This window comes from Bombus pyrosoma, linkage group LG2 (assembly GCF_014825855.1).
Source record: "Bombus pyrosoma isolate SC7728 linkage group LG2, ASM1482585v1, whole genome shotgun sequence".
Taxonomy (NCBI): domain Eukaryota; kingdom Metazoa; phylum Arthropoda; class Insecta; order Hymenoptera; family Apidae; genus Bombus; species Bombus pyrosoma.
In genome coordinates, this window is record NC_057771.1 from 6,188,955 (window position 1) to 6,212,525 (window position 23,571).

Here is a 23,571-nt window from a genome sequence, read left to right on the forward strand (position 1 = left end):
TGTTCTAAATAATACAAATATCTATTTTTACTTGACATGCGCAGAAAATGAAACAAGTTTTTCTTCGATAACAGATGATTCTACTGCAAAAGCTTGTCTATACTGATTTGCTTATCTTTCTAGTTACTTCTTATAGTCTACGATTATAAAAGATTACATTACGATAATAATAAAATAACGAATGCAACATGTAACATCGAAAGTTGTATAAATGAGTAATAATAACGTTAATACAATGAAGGATTTTATATATATATGAATGTATGAATGTATACATAAATAAATAAGTAAATAATATAAACAATTTTCTCTCGATCTGAATAAATATTAAGAAGGCACACATTCGATTTAACTGCTTAAGAGAAAACATGTAAGTATTATCTGTTCTCAGTCAGCTGATTAATTACTTTACCTTTGACATATTATGCCTCTGCATATTATTTATTATTTATTATTATTTATTATACATAGTCCTCGCTTAATATGCTTATTTATTTTAGCATGATATAACGTAATATTACCTTGCAACTAACAATTACAATTAATTGTAAATAAATTCGTGATTCGTAATCATTTTGCAATATATACATTTCTATTATTCATAGTTCATGAATTATTTATCCCAAGAGTGATTTGTAACATAATGTTTATTTGAAAAAATATGTAATATTTGATTAACTGATTTAAAAAATTATACGTTATACTATGATAATTTGATTAACGTTGTAGATACCTACTTGATAAATAAATTATAGTACTATTAAAATTTTGGTAATATATTAAAAGTCATTAACTGAACATATAAGATCATTTGTAATAAAAGAATATTGCTTTTTTGTAAATTAAAATATAAAAATGAATGAGAGCTATATATTGAAAATATTTAAAATATTTGTTCAGTAGACATGCAAGATATTTATAAAAAAATACATTTTTTTTAGTTAATCTCTGTATTATAGATACAATTTATATATATATAATATATATATATATCTTTATTATATCTTTATGTTAATGTGTAAATTCAAATAAATTACAATTTAGTACTTCTATATGCAGCATAGAACAGATATGGAGAAGAAACATGGTTCTAATATAGTGGAAGAGGAAGAATTAGAAGAATCTGAAAATATAATTATAAATGAAGTTGATGGATTACCAAATTTACATCCTAATTATCAACAATTGGAATTAGAATTTGATGTAGAAAAAAATCGTTCTGATACAAATACAAGGACTATTGAAGATTTAGTACATGATGAAGATTTACCAACATCAGTTATTGTAACTAATGTAGATCCCAGAGTTTTTAAAGATGATGAATTAAAGGTGACAAAAATATATAGTAAAATTGAACGTAATAGATTCAATATCTAATAAGCATATGTTTTGTTTCTGTAGCAAGAAATACAGAATCTCTTCAAACAGTTTGGGGAAGATGCTACATTTCAATATTTTAGATCATTTAGAAGAATGAGAGTGAATTATAGTTCTCCAAGTGCAGCGGCAAATGCCAGAATACAATTACACCAAGCTCATTTTGGTGAGACAGATATCAACTGTTATTTTGCACAACCTGTCACCCCAATAGGTTTGTAAATTTATTTTTCAATGAACATTATATAAGAATTAACAAGAATTTTATCAACTTTAAAAATAATATATATTTCAGATGTAGAAGATCAACACCTTCACCCACCAGCATTAACAAAACAGTTCCTAATTTCACCACCTGCTTCACCACCTATTGGATGGCAGCCTAGAGAGGAAGGCGAACCTTTAGTTAATCATGACTTATTGGCAGCTATAGCAAATTTATCTGCAGGTTCTGTCATCTAAGGAGTTTATAGCATGTTTTTTTGCATGTGTATTAAGTACGAAAATCTCCGATAACTGCCAGAAATTCGGGACTCAGATGTTGTAAACGATTCTATTCCTTGAAACTGAAATCTTAGCTGTGCCAAATATAGAAAAGGACAATGCAAGTGAAAGAGGAAGAGGAAAACTGAGAGCCGAAACGTTCGGCAAACATTAAAGCTGATATCGAAACGATAAGCTGAGATCTTTAATTAAAAAAATCAAAATTTTTTATTTTTGATTTGTGATCAATGAAGCTTTTACTAACATATTAAGATGACACCAAACACGATATAATTTGGAGCATATTTGCATACTTAATGATAATTAAATAAGTGATAATAAACATCAATAAGTAAATGTAATTCAAATTTTATCGTGTTTAGTTTCATTTTAATCAGAAAATTCCCACAAATACGTTTGTAAAAGATTAATTTAAAAAAACGTTAAAAATAAAAAAGTTTCATTTTAGAATTATTACCTAAATACGTACATTGTCTCAGCGATGTCTCAGAGATTGAATCATGTGAGACTAATCGACCCTTCGCGGGTCGCTGAGCTTTCCAATGCATTGAGGGGAACCTCCCCTCAGAAGTAGGGATGATGAAGATGCAATTAGCGAGAGATTCTATTTTGGCAGTTATCGGAGGTTTCCTATACATGTATATATTATGAACAAATGTATGTATATACCAATCATGCAAATAATGTTACAGGAGGCAGTCATGAATTACATCCTGGTGGTTCAGGACAACCTGGCATAGTTGTACATGTTTGTGAAACAACAAATCCTATGAAAAATGTTCCACGTATTCAACATACACGTTGTCCAGAACATTCATAAACAGCTCTATTAGAAATATTGTCCACTCATTTGACAATGAATTATTTATCCATCCAAGAAGCAATTAGTGGCATTACAAACAATGATATTCAACACTCAAAAATTTATATTGCAATATTGCAAAATTAATACTTTAATTTGAGATCACAAATTCACAAGAAATAATCTGTAAATGTGTTTTGCTCAGAGTAATATATGTAAGTATTTAAAAAGATAATAAATAGATAACAAATATTTTATTAAAAGTTATGTTTTCGTTTACAGATAAATAATATTTTATGCTGACATTACAAATAAATAAAAATACGTGATATAATGAAATAATTTAAAAAAGTCATCGAATATTAAATAACGTACAAATAAACTATTAGAAAAATCTATATAATATTTCGGAATAACTTTACACCAATTCTTATCCTCTTTTAATTTAAAATCACAATTTAAAATATTAGATGCTTACTTACAATTATAAAAATTAATATTACAGTATCAAGGATAAACGATATTGAAATTAGCGATATTAACGTTTCACTCGAAGTATCGATGTTACAAATACTTTTAAAGGAAGTATATAAAATTTATGATCTTAGAAAAGGCAATTAGAATTAAATTCTTGATCTGTTAATTATCTCAGAATTTCAAGCAAGATTTACTCGAGAAATATAATTTGTTACAAAGTGGGTGTGTGTGTGATAAGTTTGAGTAACATTGATATTTAATGTACATATATGTGATTATAAGAATGTACCATGCAACATATGAAAAGTGGTATCAATGATACTGTTTTCTGTCATATTTTAATTAATCAATATTAAAATTCGGAAGTGTGTGAATGATTTTTGTTCATTAAAAAAAATAAATCTTTAGGGAGAATGTATATTTTATTAATTAAATCTTTAGGATATATATACTTAATAAAATTATAAATAGTGTTATGATTTCAGGAAGAATTCTTTGCAATAACAAGTTAATATGTTATTCAAAATGTATTAGTGCTACATGTTTTTTTTGTAATAATAATGTTTATGCATCTGTATATGTAAATGTATATAGTGTTCCCACTTGCGTAAAATATATTTCATATTGATGTAAGATTTAAAGTAATATAGAATTGTTGAAAATTTATAAATATGTTATAGCAAATTACTTTTGTGTGAATAAATATGTTACTCAAAACCTGTTTTTTATGTCTGAATCTTACAAAGATAAAATAAAGAAAATGTCTTTTTATGATCTATTTGCTCAATTATTTAATTTCAATTATATTAGATACTTTAGCTTAATTTTAAAAGGTATTGTTTTATTCATGAAAATTTGTGCATTTTAAAATAATATTTTATAGGAAAAATGTAATAAGATACATCGAAAAATATAAAAAATCCTTTTTAATTTCGAAATTGTTCACTTTTACACTTTTGTCAATCGCATATTGAAATAATATAAAAGCTTTATACACATAAATGTTAATAGTAATGCGTGTGTTGAGTAAAGATCTTATCGTTCACAATACAATTATGTAAAATTTCTTTAGTACAGGGATTATACAACGTCTTATTATTAAAATATAAAAGAATTAAAATTTTATAACCTTACATTTATATATAACGGTATAGGCCATTTCTTATATTCTCCCTTTGTATGAATTTTCGTTCATTTTACATTTTTTCAATCGAAAATTATTAATATTAATTCGGTTAAAAGAAACATAATGTAGTCCATAAAAACAGAATACAAAAAATATTGTATACAAAAAGTAATTTCTGTACTTTCTACAATTCAAATAAGTCAATGAAAAACAATCATATTTGGAAAATATGTACACTTGCAGTAAATAAACATATCCATGCATTTACGTTTAGACATGTGTTAAAATGTATAATGTACATATCGTGAACATCGTCATTGAAAATTAAATACGTCTGTGATGAGTTTGTAGTATTCATAAATATTTTAAACAATTTACTTTATTTTTGTATAAAACAGGAGGTATAAAATATATTTATGAAATTGTGATTACGTCAAAAGTAAAAAGCAACATAATGACATATAATGAAATAAAAATTTTTGATCTTGTACATTTTTTCCCTTGATGTTTTCAAGTTTTGAAAGAAAGAAGAGAAGAAAGAGAAAGAAAAAATTAATCAATTTTATAGTCCGAGTTTTTGAAATATTATAATAATTACCTGTTCAGTAATGCATATTTTCATGGTCGAAGGCGATATCATATTTAATCATAATTTATAAACGATATGACTCTGTATGATGTTACTAACTTTTCATTTAAAAGATGTGTTTTTTGTGAACATGTTACAAACAACGTTAACATCTTTCAATTACATTGGGATTTTTGAGCATACAATCTGATAAACAAGAACTTAATTTTTATAAAAATATAATATTAATCATAAGAACAGTATTATACGTATGTATAATCCCGACCTATGCCATATACACAAAGGTGTTAATGTCATCGTCGTGTCTACGTATATATTTATGCTCAATAAGCCACTCAATTTGTTCTTTTATCATCTTTTTACTTGGCAGAAACATGTTCTTTAATATATCAACTAATTCGGTTTGTAACTGAGCATTACTGATTTTTTTACGCATCTTTAAAATCTTGATGATTGCTTCCTGTTAAAAGATATACGTAAAAGATATATGTATCATTAATTTTACTTAGAGGAAGGTAAAAAGACAAAGTTAGTTGAATAGAAAGTGTACCTGAACTCTTAGTATTCTAAGTTGTACAATGGATTGGTTGTCTTCTTCTTTACTTCGTTCAGTTGATAATTGAAGTCTTCCTATTAAATTGATTTTACCTCGTTTTTGCAGTTTACCATTTTTCCTAAGAATTAAAAAGAAGAATTAATTATATATATTTCGAGTAAATTAAATTATTGCGCGATTTTTCAAAAAGTATTACTAACACTATAGCGAATTCTTGATTCACCCAAAATCGTGTATCATTTGCAAAATCTTTGGGACTATGCGCATGTGGTTCAACTAGAAGAAGTTGACGTTTGAGTTTTGGAAAGGCACACAAAGACCATAAAGTTCGTCTGAGTTCCGGATCAGGAAGTTCTGTTGCCAATCGCAAATTTTCATATGATATCTTTTCAAACGGCCGCTGATTCCAAGCAAATAAAACTGCCATTTGAAATGTTGTTACATCCACATCAAAGCGTCCCACTTGGTTAGAAAATGTTATCTGGAACACCATCCAAATTGGTTGCAAGGTGAAGCTGAAAATTAGAACCGAGATATTGAATTTTTTGAAAAATTTTACTCTATACCCATGTTTACTGCTTCAGAAAAATTTATGTTATTCTGCTTTAATAAAAATATACATAGTTTCTGATCGAAACTGTATTAACACTTTTATGATTATGGCCAAAAAATTTCCTTTTTAAATTATAACAATACTTAAAAAGATGTAAAAATATCTCTTTCTAATATTTTTTTTACAAGACATTTTCTTTCTTACCGTGCCATTAGACATATGATGGTACCACTGTAATTTTCTTCCACTGTGTTTTTTTTTATAAAATTCTTCCACTTCAGGAATATAATCTTCTAGTTGCAGTGGTAAACTTACAGTGACACGTTCACTACCTCTAGCCCAAGCACCTGCATTTAATATCTATAACAAATTATATTAATGCCTTTTAATATATGTTTCACAATACATAAATCAAAATATTATTATAACATCTCAGCCCATACCTTAATGTTAATACTATCTGCAATAGCAGCTCTACATTGCTCTTTAAATTGTTGATTTAGATCTTGTGACACTTTAATGTCTTGAAACATTCGTGCTAATTTATTAACATAATCAGCAGGCATTCCGACTTCACGAAGCCATTCTACCATATTTTCCTCTTTCTCAGAATCAGCGGATGTATCTAATATTAAACGCCTTGTTAAATGAGCTTTATGATAGCGCATAAATACATCCTTATTTTGAACATATTTTAGCACTAATAACTAAAATAAAACCAATATAAGATAAGTATGAGATAAAATGATTTTAAATATTAAAAATATAATAGTAATATATATAAGTTAAGGTGCATACTACATCTTTTAGTTTGCTTTCAATTTCATCAGAAGTTAATTTTTTACTGAGTGGTGTTTTCCTAAGTAACATATCACAGTAATTAGCTAGAAGTTCTGGACACTTTGATTCTGGCTGTCCGTTATTATTGTTGTTGGGTTTATTATTTAAAATCGTTGTACCAATACCAGAACACTGACGTGCAGGTAATTCTAATCTGAATACCGTCGCATCATTTACGACAAGTTTGTAAGCTTTATCTCGAGCAGTTAGAAATCGAGGATCATCATCAAATGCTTCTTTAACAAGAATTGAAAACCGACGAAAAAGATCTAATAATCTTTCAACGTATTTTTCAGAATCTTGAGTAATAACATCCACAGCTGCCATCATATCAGCTAAACCTGCACTTGCTATATGTTCTTCTAAATTTCTTAACATTGGACCAACTCCTTCAGGAACTCTATCCATTAGTTTTAGCATTAACCTAAGTTCTATAATTGTAATTCAGTTTATACCATTACAAAAATGCTGTTATAAAAATATAATTCAAATTACATTATACTCACTATCTGTTTGACGATGCTGAATCATTCGTGGACATTCTGCTAATATGGCTGGCTTAAAAGTTGCCACTAATACACGTACGCAACAATCAGTTAAAAGCTGTACACTAGCACTGTTTGGTTCCAAGTATTTTTGGGCACGAAGTTCTTCTTCTTGTAACTTTGCATCAGCATAACGCATATAATTTTCTACACCATGTAATGATAGCTGTTCAGGTGCTTTAACCCAGTAGAATGCTTCTGTTGCTTCTATGTATGCTGCTTCAAAATTATCTCTATAGATTTGAAGCTTATCAATTGCATTTGAACATAAATTTACTGTAATATAATTTAACACAACTTTAAATTTATAAGATGTATAAGGAGATAATTTATATAAACAAAAATTTCTTATATACCATAAGATTCTCTAACACCAATAACGAGTTGTGAATCAAAGGCTTCACCATTTCTTTCAGCACGAACAAGTCTCATAGCTGAATCTTGAAGTTTTTGTTTTATTTCTCCAAATATACTTTGATTCCAACTATCCAACATTAGCTATAATAAACAAAAAAATGTATATTATGGAATTATATTATCGAAAAATTAAAAAAAAGAACTTTACTTTTCTAACAATATCATCAGGTTGGCTTTTTTTTTGAACACTGGATGGTGCCTTTCCAGCAAGAGACGTTTCTAATTGTCTAAATGGTGTTGGCAAATAATTACATTGTGCAAAAAATTTTCTCCATTCAGCTATGTATGCTTTTAATAAAGCTTGCTCTTCTTGGTGTGCTAAAACTCTCTAGAAAGTGCATAAAACAGTAATATTTTTCTGTTGATGAAAATATTTTTTTTGTATTTATAAATTATAATATGTACCTGCTGAGCTTGTTTTATAAAATCCATTATGTCTTCTTTGAGCGCATCTAATAATTTAAGAGCACCTTTGTCATTCCATACACATACTGCATGAACTAAGAAGAATAAATCTTGCCATTCTGCTTGAGTAACAGGTTCTTGTTTGAGTAATTTCAAAATAGTTGGTCTCATACATGGCCATTTATCTTCAAACATAAACTGACTTTTATCCTAAACACATAATTTAGTAGAAAATTAACTTTAATTTTATGTTTACATACTAAACTTTCATTATTAACATGAATATTATCTTAATCATTGTGCATCATTTTTTTTATCAAACAAAAATTAAAATATATGTACAATACCATGTGTGAAAATATTTTTCTTAACTAATGATTTATAGTTCTATTGTATAATCGAAAAACTAGTATCTAATTGTTGAAAAATAACAATATCTAAGTTAATCATTAGTATACTGAGGTAACAGTAACGTTGTACGAATATTTTCAAATATTTTTAATGTACAATTTTACAGATATTTATATATACGTAAAAGTTCAAAACGTTCTTTGACAATTCAAACATTGTATAGGTTATAAAGATTTATATTATATTATCGAAAATAAGACAATAAAACAAAAATTTTATAAATTTAAGAAGTTTGAATGATCATTCTCAGATTTATTCCTCAGTGTAAATTGATTTCAAATACAAATATTATTATTCAATGACAACTAACCATCGGCACCTTCGCATAAAGTTTTGACATGTCCTATACCGCAATGAGTCTACGCCAATGAGTACAAACAATAGGCATTACAGTGAACAGTACTGATTAATTATAATAAGGATTGTTTTAAACGTCAATTTATACTTTAATAGATGTTTATTTTAACATTAAAATAGATTTTACATTTATTTGTCGCGATATATCATATATATATTTAAAAAAAAGATGATACATATATACATACCATTTTTTCTAAGGAAGAAACGTAATACAATATAACATAATACATACATATAGTGTACTGTAATGTAATACTATAATGAGAGACTCTAATAAATGTAAAATAGTATAAAACATATATATATACATACAGGTAGATAGATCACATGTAGGAATGTTAAATAGGTTAAGGAGAAAATAAGAGGAATGTAAGATGTAGAAGATAAATGTAAAACCAAGTTCGTTTCTTCTTATATATAAAAAGTTCACAATATATACAAAAGTATACAATACAAAATTAATGTCTTTTATATGTGTTTCCTTATTATTTAAAACGCTGTTTTTTAAACATTGTGTAAGAACTTCGCAGTTTTTGTACCTTTAGTATTAGAAAATTTCGAATAAAAGACAAATATTTTCTTAATGTATAGTTTTTATTGCACTGATTGCAATGTATGTACATTAAAGTGATATAATAATAAAACAGTATATATATTAAAGCACAAATTTGTATAAAATATTATTCAGAAATTAAGTTCTCTAAACGAAAATAATATATAAATATAGATGAAAAGTGGCGTTATTTAAATGCTGCACAAAATTTAAAAATGTAATTTTTCATCTACGTATAATAAAATTATATTTTACATTAGAAATGTATTTTAAATTTATATTGAATTACTGACATTCCTTTATATTATATTTCTTAAACGTAATTTCAAAATTAAGAACATTTTATTTTGTATTTGGATAATTTATGATGCCAAGTTATTTATTATGACATCTGAATTGCGTGAAATGAAAAATGTACATTTTAAAGGAATAATTTTATATTGTATTATATTAAATCCATTTTGTTATTTAACAGATAATAGACGTAAATGTTTAAAACGGCTGATCTTTAAGATAATGTTAAAGAAAAGTCAATATTTTTCTCGGCTCTTAATGACTCATTATATCATTCTAACACTCTATTTTTTACATTTAAAGTCAGTAACAAATATTATAAGTACACGTGGAATTAAACTTGGATATGGTTAGCTAAAAAGAGGGGAGTGAACATCTATTATTTATATATATTTATAGAAATGAAGTTGTGTCAACGTCTTTTCCGGGTATAGTTGTGAGTTGAACATTTTGAAATCATAATCATTATTATTATGTAAATAGTGGTAAATTAAAAATCTACAAACATTATAATTTAAATATATTACTATAAGATTTATTTGCTACATACTAATATTCCACGTTATTTATTAGAAATTTTACATTTAATATTATGACATAATATTTAATAAATAGTTAAATATGTATTATAATAATTAAATTAGAAAGTTAGTAAGAAAAATACATGTCTGTGGCAGCGTGATTGTAGTCACGTCACGTTAAGATTACAGGTCGTCTGCTACAGATGAGATAAAACATTCCAGATGTGTGAAATACCGTTACAATTTAGCTTGACTTAAATATGTAATAGAATAAAAAATATAACACTTGTATAAATGTAGGTGGATTTGTGTATATTTAATAGAGGGACATTTAATGGAACAACATTAATCAATAAGCAATACAATGAAAGCATCAATAAAGTTTACTTTTGACAGGGTAATTTACGTTTCTGGTGGCACGTAGTCTAGTCGGTGTTATAAAAGGAGGAAACCTCGGTTAGTACCGCGGTGACGTACGATAACTATTATCAATTAGAAAACGTGACTGATAGGTATACCAGTGAATTTAATTATGAAGTGCGAAACCAGTGAAAATATGTTCGGCATATTAATATTATTTGCGACGTTTTTACCTTCTATTGTACATTCCAATTATTTTGGAACGAACAATGAAAAGAATGATCAATGCTTCTGTAAGGTACTATTCTCGTTGTTTTCCCGTTATTCAACTTTTTTCATAAAAAGTAAATGTAACCTACAATCAAATCTGTCAACTTTAACATATGTGAATATATGTTATCTTATATTATCTCTAACTTACTATCTTTTTCATAACTTTAAGTTATTAAATTATGTTTATAAAAATTTAGTTGAAGGGATCAATTGATGACTGCAGTTGTAATGTGGATACAGTGGATTACTTTAATAATATGAAAATTTATCCAAGAGTTCAGAGTCTTCTAGTCAGAGATTATTTTCGCTTTTATAAAGTAAATTTAAAACAAGAATGCCCTTTCTGGGCTGATGATAGTAAATGTGCTATAAGATACTGTCATGTACAACCTTGTCAGGAAGTAAGTATTTAATACGTTGGTTTAATCTATATACAAAGATATTACAATATCATTTTATACAAATTGTTGAAATTTATGTATATTATATATATTTTTATACTTGTAGGAAGACATTCCAGATGGTTTAAAAGGAGATATATTAAAGAACAGTCATTTTAATGAAAGTCCTGCGGATAAATATAAAGCTTCAACGCAATATGATGATTGCTTACATAGGACTAAAGATCATAATAAAGAACTGGGCTATCTAAACACAACAATTAGGTAAAGAAAAATATTTCTAGCACATTCGTAAATAGAATTATTTATAAGCAAGATTTCAAATTCATTTTGATATATTTTGTTTAGTTCAGAGAACTACAAAGATTTTGAATTATGGAAACAATATGATGATGCTCAAGATAATTTTTGCGTGAAGGAGTCTAGTCCTGGAGAATATGTGGACCTTTTGCTAAATCCAGAAAGATATACAGGTTATAAAGGACAGAGTGCGCATAGGATATGGCGTAGTATTTATAAGGAAAATTGTTTTAGGTAAAAATATAAGTTAATGATAAAAAATGAAATAGATATTAAGAATTGCTGCATTTTATATTTATATACGTATACTTAATTTCAGACCTGAAAATTCGCCACATAATTTTATTCAATCTTCAAAAATAAATGGTGAATAGCTTTAATTCAATAGTATACTAATAATATATTTCAAAGTATACATTGATTTTATTGTGATATATTATAATTTGTAGGGATGTGTCTGGAAAAAAGGGTATTCTATCGTGTTATATCAGGGCTTCATACTAGTATTAATATTCATTTGTGTTCAAAATACTTGTTGTCACCAAAAGACAATTTAGAGATAGTGCCTGGTGGCCGATGGGGCCCTAATTTGCAAGAGTTTCAAAAAAGATTTTCACCAGAGGAAACAGGAGGTGAAGGTCCAAATTGGTTAAAAAATTTATATTTTACTTATCTGCTTGAATTAAGAGCTTTGGCAAAAGCTGCACCGTATTTGGAAAGAGAAGAATATTACACTGGTAACAAAGCACAAGATAAAGACACCCGTTTGGCAATGAATGATATTTTAAATGTTGTTAAGTAGGTATTAGTTTTAACTAATCAATTATATTAATTTATAACTAATGAATCGATGCTTGTAGATTTAACATTAATGTGTTCTAGATCATTTCCTGATCATTTCAATGAAAGCGTTATGTTTACTGGCGGAGCTGAGGCTCAGTTATTGAAGGAACAATTCAGACAACATTTTAGGAATATATCTCGTATTATGGACTGTGTAGGGTGCGATAAGTGTAAACTTTGGGGAAAACTTCAAACGCATGGTTTGGGCACAGCATTAAAAATTCTGTTCTCAGGAAAATTCGACAGATGGGAATCAACATTAAATAATTTTAATAGAAAGAAATTTTTCTTGGAAAGAAGCGAAATTGTTGCACTTATAAACGCTATCGGAAGGTAAGCAGAACAATTACGCTCTTTATATTTATTCTTATTTTTTATCATCGTTATATTAAGCTTTTATATGTAAATGTCATCTTTTAAGGTATTTTGCAGATTATATAAAGAGAGAAATTGTTATCAGAAAATATAATTAATTATTTTGTAATTTTGCAGATTGTCAGAAAGTATCTTTGAGTTGGATAAATTTAGACAAATGATGAGATAGCAGAATACAGACTAATAATCAGACGATTAAGTTACTTTGATAAAATACATCACACAAATCTTTATATTTATATTACCCTTGATTATTTAGATTTATACACTTAATTATATAGTAACTTTATAAAATAACTGATTTTTGTATCAGTTATAAATTATTTAAAAATTTTATATTTATACTTAAAATGTGGTATAAAATCGCAATAAAAATTATTACATTTAACGCGTTATCCTTTTTATATCTTTTATTTATAATAAGAATTAGTTTAATATTTACGAGAAAAAAAAGAACTATTATTGAATAAATATAATGTTGATTGAATTATAAAAAAAGCGTCAAATTTCATATGATTGCACTTTGTTATTTTATTGCGATTTTAATGATAACTTAACTCTATCTGTGATAAATATTTCTTCTATAGAAAAGATTCTTGTACCAGTTTTGAAACAGCATATAGTATATTCAGTTTCGAAAGAACTTTCATTTATCGAATTCATAAAATGTTCAAATTTTCTTACTGATATATACACAAGTATATCAAACTTTAAAAATCATAGCTTGTCTTTTTACATCTACTTTTATTTTAATAAAAATTGTTATCAATGTAACCACTAGTATATTATTTTATTTATAAAGATAATGTTGGTTAGTAAGGTTCTACGGGCAAAATAGACTGTAACGTTTGAGGTTCAATAAGATATTATAAAAGTCGTCCAAGATAAATCAATTTTGTATAATATTGTGTACATTTTTTGAAAAATGTTTTTATAACGAAGGCGGCAGAAGGTTTCACATTATTTTCCGACAAATTTACATACAAAGAGAAAACACCAGTGTATTATATTTCTATATACTAATTCATAATAGTTTATAAAATATTTAATATTATTGTATATAGGCGTAAATTTAATTTATTGTCGCTAAATTATACTATTTGCGGATTATAAAACAACGAGTTAAAAGCGTATTAAGTTATGGATTACAAAAATGTATTAAATGATAAACTTTTTTCATTACATTTATTTATAATGAAATAACTTATCTAAATAGGTCGTATATTATACGAAAAAATTTAATTTCTATTATGAATTCCGTACATGAAAACTACAACATGAATTTGATTATAGTGTGGAAGAATGTATATTTCATATACAGATATGAATTAGTGTGGTGTGTCTAATTTTTACGGATTTATTTATAATCTAAAGTAGCAAAATTATTATGTAACCTGCTTATTTCTAAGAAAATATAACACGTTTCATTTCAGTAGAAGATTTGATATATGCGATTATAAAAGGTAACGAAGTTTCAAATATAATATGAATTACAATACCATCAGTATTTTATGCATCGTAAATTATTTATATCTCCCCTCTTAACGAATATCATTCCTGCGTGTATGGTTTAACGAGTAAGGCTTTTTTCTCGATTTCTTATCATTAGCTTTTAACCATATATATATATATATATATATATTTTTTTAAATTTTCTTTTAATAAATCATTTTCTAATTATTAGCAAGCATTTTGTAATTTCTTATTCCGTTTTATTTTAACTACAAGGCGACTCTCCGAGCGAATATTGGTACGCAGAGTACGGTGTAATATCAACGTACCGAGTCGATAATCTTCTCGGATAACAGACACCTAAGCGTCTGTTATCCGAACCCATTGAACCGCGAAAACAGTCGAGAAAGATCGTTGACCACCCTGGTGACGATCTCGAGGAACGATTCAGGTGTTTTATGATAATTCATGTTCTAATATTTGAGCATATTCGATCTTATTATCGTCGCGTTTGTGTTGGAACCAGCAATGTTCATAGAATCGAGTATTTTCGTACAAATTTATAAAGACACGTTTCTTCTCATAACCCAATACTTGTAATAATTTAACAATTATCGGACTCGAAAGTGAAATTTTCAATCTATCCGCTCGCGTACTCGACAAATTTTCAAATTTCATTTACCAAGATTGCAGCCTTATTCTTAATTTTCGTCTTATTTTCAACCATAGAATTTCCTTCACTTCAACTGTACCACGAATATATACGCCTTCGGTGTATCGTAGATCCTAGGAGACCTCGCACAATCGCAAGCTTCAAGAATATGTTGTCGATTAATTTCTCCAGTAAGGTATATAGACGCGAGTAAAATAACCTTTCTTTTTTTAAGACGCCAAGAACATTACCGTCTATCCTGTCATTTTATTCTTTATCGCATTTCCGGGCCGTATTATGTCTATGGTATTCGTATGCGATGTAAACAAATACTCCATATCGTGAATTGTCATCAGGCACCTCGGTCAGCCGTCTTGTGGGAGGCAGATACGTGTGCAGGGCTCAGTCGATGGATCGTACGTCAAAACGACCGCTTCAAAATATTTCCTTTTGATTAGCGCTACACGATCCTTCTAGGATCGCCTCGGGGTTACTTCGTTGAGCTTGCGACCTGCGATGGATCTCGAGCACGAAAATGTCATATCCGTAAAAACGAAATCGTGTGTCGTGCTATCGGTAAGCAGAGTATAAGACCTTTGAGATGCGAAATTTAAAGTATTATGCTCCGTTTATCGTTGGTGCGCCACGAAACGAGCATCGCTTGGACTTCGACATGGTAATTTTTTCACAACAGTTTCCGCGCGCTGACTACCGCGATTCCCATATTCTAGCATAATATTGTCGGGCTGTGAAGTGGCATTATGCTAGGAATATGTGGTATCGTAAGTTCATCGTAATCTTCCATCCAAAATGAATTAAGATAAATCACTGTTCGTTCTTGTAGACTTTATGGTTTAAAGATTAATCAGTAGTTGGATGTTCTTCAACATCGAGCAATCGTAGTGTTCTCAATTCGTATAGCTAATCAGTCGATTTGTTTCTATTTATCTTCGCTCGATGCAATTCGAAGAGCAGCGGTTATTTATGTACTGTGATTTACGAATACAAAATGACGGGGTTATCGTTCGAGTCGTGCAATTTTTTATTTTTAAACATCTTTGACGAATGCTGTTACGAGAAGCATTAGTTGCGTTTGGAGATTTGTCGCGAAATTATATATCGGATTTGCGTTTGAAATGCGCGTGGCAGTGGTGGGCGCCGGTGTGATCGGCATGACAAGTGCGTTCGCGGTGAAAAGCAGTTTTCCACAATTCGAGGTGCAGATATTTTCGGATAAATTTTCACCAGCAACTACCGGCGACGGAAGTGCCGGTATGTGGAGTCCTTATCTTCTCGGAAGCACTCCTTGTGACAAAATATCGTGAGTATTTAGCATTTTCAGCTACCGAGAGCTGTCTCTAGCTGGAAAACTGAACTATGTACGTAACTGGAATGCATTATGTTAAAATTCATTGTGACGAAATCAAAGAGAAAGGATCGGTGAAGTTTGATCCTCGGTGAAACAGCGAACGTTGACTTATGCAAATATTTTACGCTTATTACTCTCCAAGTTACATTTTATTTTTATTTTTTAATTCAGTTATCACGTAGAGGTAAGCAGCCTTTTTTTAATTAACTACGTTCACTTAATCGCTATAAAATAAAGCGTTCGACGATCGTGACAACAATGATTCAGCCTCCGCTGACGAGGTTTAAACGCAATTTATACTCGCTTTATAACTGCACTATACGTTGACAGACAATGGGGTGAAATCACGCATCGTTGGTTGGAAAACTTTTGGAAAGCGGGCTTGGCTTCTGAAATAGGACTCTCCTTGATACCGGTATACCGTGTTACCAGTAATCCCGATGGTTTCTTCGATTTAGCCTGGACGAAAGTGGTGTACGGTGCGTACGAACTAAATCCCAGTGAATTGGAGAAACTAAACGTAGAGTGGAATGCCAATTATAAGTACGGTATCAACGGAATTCACTTGCAATATTTAATTTCGTGTCATTGTAATTAATTCGTGTCACGAATTATAGACACGGATGGATGTTCCTGACGTATACGTGCGAGCCAGTTAGATTGTTGCCTTGGTTAATGAAACGATTCCTCCACATAGGCGGAAAAATACGAAACAGGAAAATTCACACGTTCAACGAACTAATCGACGATGGATACGACTTAATAATAAACTGTAGCGGCCTCGGTGCACATGAACTCGTGGGTGATAACGCCGTTAGGTCTATCAGAGGTCAAGTTGCTAGGGTTGGTAGTTTTAGAGATTGATATACCGCAGTATGAAATTTCTTTACGCATTGTATCGTTTAAGGTGACGGCATCCTGGGTAATGCACGGGTTATTGGTAGACGACGACGATGGAAATTACATAATACCGAAGTAACGAATTAAATGGAAGATTTATTTTTAAGCGTTAGTCGTACGACGATTTTGTATTTATTTATAATGTTGAAATTCCTTTTTCGAAAGCATCGACAGTGTAGTGTTGGGTGGTACGCACCAAGAGAACGATTTCGACTGTACACCACGAGAAGAAGACTCAGAATTCATTTATAACGGATGTGTGCGCATTTTACCCGCTCTGAAAGTATAGCTTTCTTAAAATTTTTGACTAAATCGAACACGTAATGACAATTAATTATTAACCGTTTTTCTTCGAAGGGAGCCGAAATAGCGAAGGAGTGGGTTGGCCTGAGACCTGGAAGGTACCAAGTTCGTATTGAAGCTGAAGTTTGCAGGTCTTCTAAAGGCAGACAAGTTACGGTATCGAAAAGAAAGCTGGATGAACGTGAGACGTATAAATTTTTTGATCGATTAAAACTATCAGTGAACCTTTGCAGGTAATACACAATTACGGACACGGAGGGAGTGGCGTGACGTTATGCTGGGGCTGTGCTTTGAACGTCGTGAACATCGTAGAGAATATGACGAGTTTGAAATCGAATCTGTAAAGTCTTAGATAAGCGAGAGATAATAAAAGATCTTTTTCCAAAGAATATGCCACGTTTGTTACGTTAGACATGCCTGCGCGTGCTCGTGATAATCCTACGGCTGACAACGCTGTTTCGTACATATGTAGCAAGTTTTCGTGATCCCTTTTGCGACTGCACGAACTTTGTAAAACAACGTTGCGCCGTAATTAAAGTAACGAAAAGTTTCTCGAGCGAAGGTTTAACACGAACTGCACCGCAGTAACCGTCGATTAACCCGCATTGTCGCATGCATTCTGCTTGAAAAGTCTTGCACCGTTTAAATTGAAATTAGGATACGAGGCTGCCTTCTTGCCTCGAGAAATGGAAAAACAATTGAGGCGAGGTGCGATGCGTGAAACGAGACGATCTATTTTGGAAAGGGCGTTTCTGTAAATAGCATCGAATTTCGGTTTCTTGTACGTCAATAAATTGATCACAGTCGAATACCTTTTTCACCGAGGATATTATTAGTTTCTCGTTTGTCTAGGTGATCGGTCCCGCGTACGGAATAAAATTGACGGATCGAAGTATAATGCAGGTCTGGCTCGACATATGATCAAATTAAAGCCATGCGACGACAGTTCGTTTAGAATAATGCGATACGCCGGTCATGAACCTCATCGAACGCAGCAACAAACGTCCTTTGATGGTGGAGCGCGAGATCGAAGCCGGTGATACGAAGAAGAGTTACCCGATAAACAACGAGATCACCAGTGAATCTGACTCCAGTGCCGAAGTGCGATCATGTAAAACAGTGTACAGAAACCGGTGCAAGAAACTCGTGGTATCTGATACTTCGTTTAACGTTCTTCCATCTACCGATTCGTCTAAGAATGATCGGGAGCCGATTGCTTCTAAATGTTTCGCTGATAAAAGGGACGACAAAGGTATTTGTTCGTAAGCTTGCGTATCGTGTAAACAGTTCCATTTATGCACACGATATTGCAGCAGATTTGTCGTTCGTGGAGACCGACGTTGAGTCGCGAAAGGAAGGAACTTCGATCAAGGCGAAGAAAAAGAAAAAACGGAGGTACAGTAGTTTGTTGTCAATGAAATCGAAAATATCATTCTTCGCTTTTCTCTGCGTCTGTTTTCTCGTATTTGTTAGATGTTTGCGATTACAGATACTTGACAATATGCACGAGTAATTGCAAATACGACGCGGTGAGACGAGTGGCGGCTCGTTTCGGGATGAAAGAGGTTACCGAGGACAGCAGCTGGAACCTTTACTGGACAGACTTGAGCGTGAGCGTGGAACGAGCGAAAGATATGAAAAGATATCAGAAGGTCAATCATTTTCCAGGAATGACAGAAATCTGTAGAAAAGATTTGCTTGCTCGTAACTTGAATCGTATGCTGAGGCTTTTTCCAAAGGACTACAATTTCTTCCCCAAGACATGGTGTTTCCCCGCAGAGTAAGAACGTTCTGTCCTTTATCGAAGTAATCGATAGTATGTATCATTAGAAGATTTACGTTATCTGTCGATCAAAACGTCTAGCCACGGAGAGGCAATAGCCTATGCTAAATTGAGACGCTCCAAAACTTTCATCATCAAGCCCGACACAGGCTGTCAAGGGCGCGGCATTTATTTGACAAAAAACTTAAAAGATGTTAAACCCAGCGAGCGAATGATCTGCCAGGTTTACGTGGCTAGGGTATGCATTTTCAACTTTGATCGTTCGTTTCTACTCTTCTTTTGGTGAAGATCATTCGTGTCTGTAGCCCTTCCTGGTGGACGGCTACAAATTCGATCTTCGTATCTACGCGTTGCTCACCTCGTGCGATCCCCTTAGGATTTACGTTTACAACGACGGTCTTGCGAGGTATATAGTCAACATTTTGCTTTTAATTAACCCTTGACCTTTGCGACCGTACGAAACTCAAGCTGTGCTGACGGTCTAGAGCAGACGTACGATCGTAAAGAGTGCAATGACTAAATTCGAATTATTTATTCTTTACGTGCCGCGCGTTTCAGGTTCGCCACGAGCAGATACAAGGAACCAACCGGTCACAATACGTCCAACGTGTTTATGCACCTAACGAATTACGCTGTCAATAAGCACAGCCGAATGTACGTAATCGACGATGAAGTTGGTAGCAAAAGGTTGGTGGTGTATGTTCTTGTAAGCGTCGTTTCGTTCAACCGCCTTCAGAATGACGAGAATCTTTCGTATGCAGGAAAATATCCACTCTGAACAAGTGGTTTAAGATGAAAGACGTCGACGTGGATGAACTATGGCGTAAGATCGATGAGATTATTATAAAAACGATTTTGGCAGCACATCCTGTTCTGAAACACAGTTATCACACGTGTTTTCCAACGCACGATAAGACCTACGCGTGCTTCGAGCTACTGGGCTTTGATGTGCTACTCGATTGGAAGTTGAAACCATATCTTTTAGAGGTAACGATCGACGTCTCAATTTTAATAACGTGCCAAAAGTTGCACACATTTTGCACATTTGTGCTCATGGGGAAAAATATACTTCAGGTAAATCACTCGCCGAGTTTTCATACGGACGCACAGATCGATAAGGATGTGAAGGAAGGTCTGCTGATGAGTACGTTCGAAATGTTAAATTTGCAGCAATGCGACAAGAAGAAAATTATTGAAGAAGATAGAAAGCGAGTTAGGGATAGATTGCTTCAGGGAATAAACACAAAGGACGGCAGGTAAATTAGTGGAAATGTTCTCGTACCATAACTTGTTCCTGGGTAAAGGGATAATTCGGATCGTGAATTTGGTATAGTACGAATGATTCGACGGTCGGCACAACGAAGCTTGACAAACCGGAGGAAGACCTGCAGAAGCAATTTAAATGGGAGGACGAGCATATGGGCAATTTCCGCAGAATCTATCCATGTTGCGACAGTGAAAGGTACGAGCCATTCTTTAAACAAAGCAGCATTTCCGTGTACCAAGATACCGCGGCATCCAGAGCTCGGGAAGAAGCGTCGAGGATTCAAAAGGAGGAAAACGAGGTGTCTCATCAGTTTACGTAAAAGTATATTTAACGAACAGCTGGATTCTCGTTCGTGCGAAAAGCGCTCATAAAAGCGAATTTTATCGATAGATGAAGATAAAGGAACAAGAAAGCAAGAAGATCTCTGGCAAATGGAGCGATTCGAAATTGCATTCGGAGAGTCCAAACGTAACGCAGAAGTCTACAACGACGCACGATCAGGATAGGAACAAGTGTGCGAATGTATCGAGAAGGAATTCTTCCCATTCGAATGTCGGTTTCTCAAAATAACTAAGTGTTGTAAAGCATTGAATTTTAACGAAACAATTTTCCAAACGTATGTATAGACAAAGAAGCAGGCAGTTTCGGCTACTAATACTTCACACTCGTTCGAGCCAGAGATCATCTGCGAATCTGAGGAAAGAGAACGCGTTACGGCATTGGCTCAACGAGATTTCCTGATCAAGAGTTACGGAATGTTGGAGCAAATCTATATGGCAATGAAAAAGAACGGTACGTTGCGAGCTATCGACGAGAAGAAGTACGGATTGTATGGAAAACTCGGGTATGCGGATAGTACGAGCAAGAGCGCGTCTATTTGTAGGCACAAGTGTCATCTTCATCAGCATTCTGGAATGGAAACTAGATACGAACCGTGGACGAGTCAGTCGCCGCAATTTTGCCTGAAAGCAAGTAAAGTAGATAATGTTCCATGAAATGAATTAGTTATTATTTGTAAGTTTATATAAATATGTTTTGTTTGCTTTCCATAGGGTAAAGTGCCGGATAATAATTTTCTATTTACGAGTTTAAAAGATAAGAAATTGTTATGTGCGAGGTGAGGTATACGTTTGAGCGTCACGAGTACAAAGTACAAAAGCAGTTTCTTCGAATTACAGATTTCAAAGTAATTTGTAACGAGGTGCCGGTTTATATTCGACCGAGGATACCGGAGAAATTTTGGATGGATAATCTAAATTCGAACGATCAAAGCTGTCGAATAACGAAGGCCCACGTGGCTCGTACCTTATCGAATATCGTGCGCCTTCATACACTTGAAAAACGTGGCGAGTTCAACTCGTCGAAATTTTAACAAGTATACGTCGCGATTCATGAATTCAAAAACACAATGAGATTAGATATAAATTTGAAAACGTTTGTATTTTACAATTACTTTTTTAAGCATTCTCTAACGAGTGATCTGTTAATATCAAACTGTATACTTCATGTTAAAGGAAAATGATTCCCCATGTTTAAAAATGATAAGTTCAAAGACTAATACGTCAAACTATGAAAATAAATTGTTAATTTCAATCACTTCAAAAAGAGGGATTATTGTAAACTTTAACTATGTTTCGATTAACGGATGCCGTTTCGCAAGATATATACAAGAATAATTTAAAAATCAACATATATGGATTTGTTATTTAAAATGACATATAAATATGTACACACACACGCGCGCGCGCTCGCACATACACACATACACACACACACACACAATGATTGAACATATACACGCTTCGGTAATCGAAATTTTCATCGCACATCTTGATTGTGTATCCTAATAATGACATACGTATATACATGTAACGTGTCTGCAATATGTATAATATTCGTTTATCGTTGATGCGACATACATACACGCTATACGCACACGCATCATCTGTGATGTATGTATGTATATGTATGTCAGCATTCACATGATAAAAAATAATCTATGAACAATTTTGGCGTGTATACCTTTCGATCATAATAACACGTAGACATTTCTTTTTCTATTAATGTGAGACATTGTTGTCAATTTGTATGCCTTGCATTGTTTCTTTTTTTAATTTCTTCCGTTTTCAATAGTTCTTTCTTTTTTTTTTTTTATCAATGGAACCACAGCTTTCAATTAAAAATGAACGATCGATTCGTCGCGACACGTTTCTTCAACGCTTATTCAAAATACAGGAGCGTTAAGATTAATAATGAATGAAAATTCATTTACCAATATTAGATATTGATCTTGTACAAAGTAATAATACAATAATCATAATAATAGTACTTAATTGATAATAGTCCAGAATAACAATAATAATAATAATAATAATAATAATAATAATAATAATAATAATAATAATAATAATAATAATAATAATAATAATAATAATAATAATAAGGTGCTGCATTCAAATCGCGTGTTCAAACGCTCAGGTTTTCCTTAAAACTCAAATAATAATCGAGTCCTTAATTTAGACGTAAAGTGATTGTCTAGGGAAGGAATAGGAACCATTACCTTCCCCCTGTCGTCGTTACATGTATCTCGGCAAAAATAAAAAATGACCCGATGAACGCATATAACGCATTCTTGGCTCGATTTAACACGATACAGAAGATATTTACAAATCTGATACAATAGATTGATTAGTATGGTCATTATACGCGTATTTTATGTCGCTTTGTTACTATCGCTTACCTTCGAAAGAGTGTAAATGACCTATGTACATAAATGAATACATACAAATTCGATAAAATTTTACAAATGTTTAAAGAACAACGAAAGAGAGTCGAATATTTGGATATTTGTCTAATATTGTATTACATAAGCGGTGCCTATTTTCGTGAAATCGTTGATCTATAAATCGTCACGCTTTGAGTGTTACGAGAACGTCTCGGTTTTGATGGTAAGATAAAAGGCT

At 31.5% G+C, this 23,571-nt stretch overlaps 5 protein-coding genes across 19 annotated transcripts; 4 read left to right on the forward strand and 1 right to left on the reverse strand.

The window, feature by feature from the left end:
* Positions 1-163: 163 nt before the first annotated feature.
* LOC122572781 (protein sarah) lies at positions 164-3,929 on the forward strand. The gene is made up of 6 exons (XM_043738224.1): positions 164-370; positions 1,060-1,329; positions 1,402-1,591; positions 1,673-1,825; positions 2,574-2,898; positions 2,966-3,929. The coding sequence occupies exons 2-5, from the start codon at positions 1,072-1,074 to the stop codon at positions 2,699-2,701; spliced, it is 729 nt and encodes a 242-aa protein (XP_043594159.1). The 5' UTR covers positions 164-370; positions 1,060-1,071; the 3' UTR covers positions 2,702-2,898; positions 2,966-3,929.
* A 142-nt stretch (positions 3,930-4,071) lies between these two features.
* LOC122572742 (cullin-5) lies at positions 4,072-9,511 on the reverse strand. 4 transcript variants are annotated; one of them, XM_043738141.1, is made up of 12 exons: positions 9,148-9,511; positions 8,192-8,401; positions 7,935-8,114; positions 7,726-7,867; positions 7,331-7,645; positions 6,783-7,255; positions 6,428-6,691; positions 6,189-6,344; positions 5,632-5,912; positions 5,426-5,549; positions 5,141-5,335; positions 4,072-5,061 (listed from the first exon to the last, which is right to left on the reverse strand). In XM_043738141.1, the coding sequence occupies exons 1-11, from the start codon at positions 9,190-9,192 to the stop codon at positions 5,141-5,143; spliced, it is 2,385 nt and encodes a 794-aa protein (XP_043594076.1). In that variant the 5' UTR covers positions 9,193-9,511; the 3' UTR covers positions 4,072-5,061. The 4 variants fall into 4 exon arrangements, with proteins under 4 accessions (XP_043594076.1, XP_043594067.1, XP_043594083.1 ...); XM_043738132.1 differs by having other exon boundaries at positions 4,072-5,335; positions 9,148-9,506; XM_043738148.1 differs by lacking the exon at positions 9,148-9,511 and adding an exon at positions 8,913-9,063 and having other exon boundaries at positions 4,072-5,335.
* Positions 9,512-10,148: 637 nt separating this feature from the next.
* LOC122577813 (ero1-like protein) lies at positions 10,149-13,232 on the forward strand. 5 transcript variants are annotated; one of them, XM_043749414.1, is made up of 9 exons: positions 10,149-10,245; positions 10,727-10,988; positions 11,161-11,364; positions 11,471-11,628; positions 11,713-11,898; positions 11,984-12,030; positions 12,114-12,462; positions 12,547-12,840; positions 13,000-13,232. In XM_043749414.1, the coding sequence occupies exons 2-9, from the start codon at positions 10,863-10,865 to the stop codon at positions 13,049-13,051; spliced, it is 1,416 nt and encodes a 471-aa protein (XP_043605349.1). In that variant the 5' UTR covers positions 10,149-10,245; positions 10,727-10,862; the 3' UTR covers positions 13,052-13,232. The 5 variants fall into 5 exon arrangements, with proteins under 5 accessions (XP_043605349.1, XP_043605348.1, XP_043605347.1 ...); XM_043749413.1 differs by lacking the exon at positions 10,149-10,245 and adding an exon at positions 10,387-10,626; XM_043749416.1 differs by lacking the exon at positions 10,149-10,245 and adding an exon at positions 10,388-10,626 and having other exon boundaries at positions 10,727-10,786.
* A 2,749-nt stretch (positions 13,233-15,981) lies between these two features.
* Positions 15,982-17,947, forward strand: LOC122577816 (D-aspartate oxidase). Its single transcript, XM_043749428.1, has 7 exons — positions 15,982-16,307; positions 16,686-16,898; positions 16,973-17,198; positions 17,263-17,330; positions 17,421-17,538; positions 17,613-17,714; positions 17,792-17,947. The coding sequence occupies exons 1-7, from the start codon at positions 16,123-16,125 to the stop codon at positions 17,900-17,902; spliced, it is 1,023 nt and encodes a 340-aa protein (XP_043605363.1). The 5' UTR covers positions 15,982-16,122; the 3' UTR covers positions 17,903-17,947.
* Positions 17,941-22,204, forward strand: LOC122577814 (tubulin polyglutamylase TTLL13). Of its 8 annotated transcripts, none has more exons than XM_043749421.1 (14): positions 17,941-18,339; positions 18,411-18,810; positions 18,872-18,953; positions 19,048-19,338; positions 19,423-19,579; positions 19,647-19,747; positions 19,900-20,028; positions 20,103-20,328; positions 20,416-20,597; positions 20,675-20,906; positions 20,999-21,160; positions 21,235-21,400; positions 21,492-21,580; positions 21,661-21,926. In XM_043749421.1, exons 2-13 carry the CDS (start codon positions 18,534-18,536, stop codon positions 21,572-21,574), a joined length of 2,088 nt encoding a protein of 695 aa, XP_043605356.1. In that variant the 5' UTR covers positions 17,941-18,339; positions 18,411-18,533; the 3' UTR covers positions 21,575-21,580; positions 21,661-21,926. The 8 variants fall into 8 exon arrangements, with proteins under 8 accessions (XP_043605356.1, XP_043605355.1, XP_043605359.1 ...); XM_043749420.1 differs by having other exon boundaries at positions 21,492-21,576; XM_043749424.1 differs by having other exon boundaries at positions 21,492-21,575; positions 21,785-21,918.
* The last annotated feature ends 1,367 nt before the right edge of the window (positions 22,205-23,571 follow it).

Bases quoted from the DNA above. Each gene is read 5' to 3' on its own strand.
- LOC122572781 (XM_043738224.1), top strand. From the start codon at position 1,072: ATGGAGAAGAAACATGGTTCTAATATAGTGGAAGAGGAAGAATTAGAA. The intron at 1,330-1,401 runs GTGACAAAAATA...TTGTTTCTGTAG, and splicing joins TTAAAGATGATGAATTAAAG to CAAGAAATACAGAATCTCTT. The intron at 1,826-2,573 runs GTTCTGTCATCT...ATAATGTTACAG, and splicing joins TATAGCAAATTTATCTGCAG to GAGGCAGTCATGAATTACAT.
- LOC122572742 (XM_043738141.1), bottom strand. From the start codon at position 9,192: ATGTATTATGTTATATTGTATTACGTTTCTTCCTTAGAAAAAATG. The intron at 5,913-6,188 runs GTAAGAAAGAAA...ATGGTGTTCCAG, and splicing joins ATCATATGTCTAATGGCACG to ATAACATTTTCTAACCAAGT. The intron at 5,336-5,425 runs GTACACTTTCTA...ATCTTTTAACAG, and splicing joins TTAGAATACTAAGAGTTCAG to GAAGCAATCATCAAGATTTT.
- LOC122577813 (XM_043749414.1), top strand. From the start codon at position 10,863: ATGAAGTGCGAAACCAGTGAAAATATGTTCGGCATATTAATATTATTT. The intron at 10,989-11,160 runs GTACTATTCTCG...ATAAAAATTTAG, and splicing joins ATGATCAATGCTTCTGTAAG to TTGAAGGGATCAATTGATGA. The intron at 11,899-11,983 runs GTAAAAATATAA...ACTTAATTTCAG, and splicing joins TATAAGGAAAATTGTTTTAG to ACCTGAAAATTCGCCACATA.
- LOC122577816 (XM_043749428.1), top strand. From the start codon at position 16,123: ATGCGCGTGGCAGTGGTGGGCGCCGGTGTGATCGGCATGACAAGTGCG. The intron at 17,199-17,262 runs GTTGGTAGTTTT...GTATCGTTTAAG, and splicing joins TCAGAGGTCAAGTTGCTAGG to GTGACGGCATCCTGGGTAAT. The intron at 17,539-17,612 runs GTATAGCTTTCT...TTTTCTTCGAAG, and splicing joins GCATTTTACCCGCTCTGAAA to GGAGCCGAAATAGCGAAGGA.
- LOC122577814 (XM_043749417.1), top strand. From the start codon at position 18,534: ATGAACCTCATCGAACGCAGCAACAAACGTCCTTTGATGGTGGAGCGC. The intron at 19,580-19,646 runs GTATGCATTTTC...TCGTGTCTGTAG, and splicing joins GCCAGGTTTACGTGGCTAGG to CCCTTCCTGGTGGACGGCTA. The intron at 20,329-20,415 runs GTAACGATCGAC...AATATACTTCAG, and splicing joins TGAAACCATATCTTTTAGAG to GTAAATCACTCGCCGAGTTT.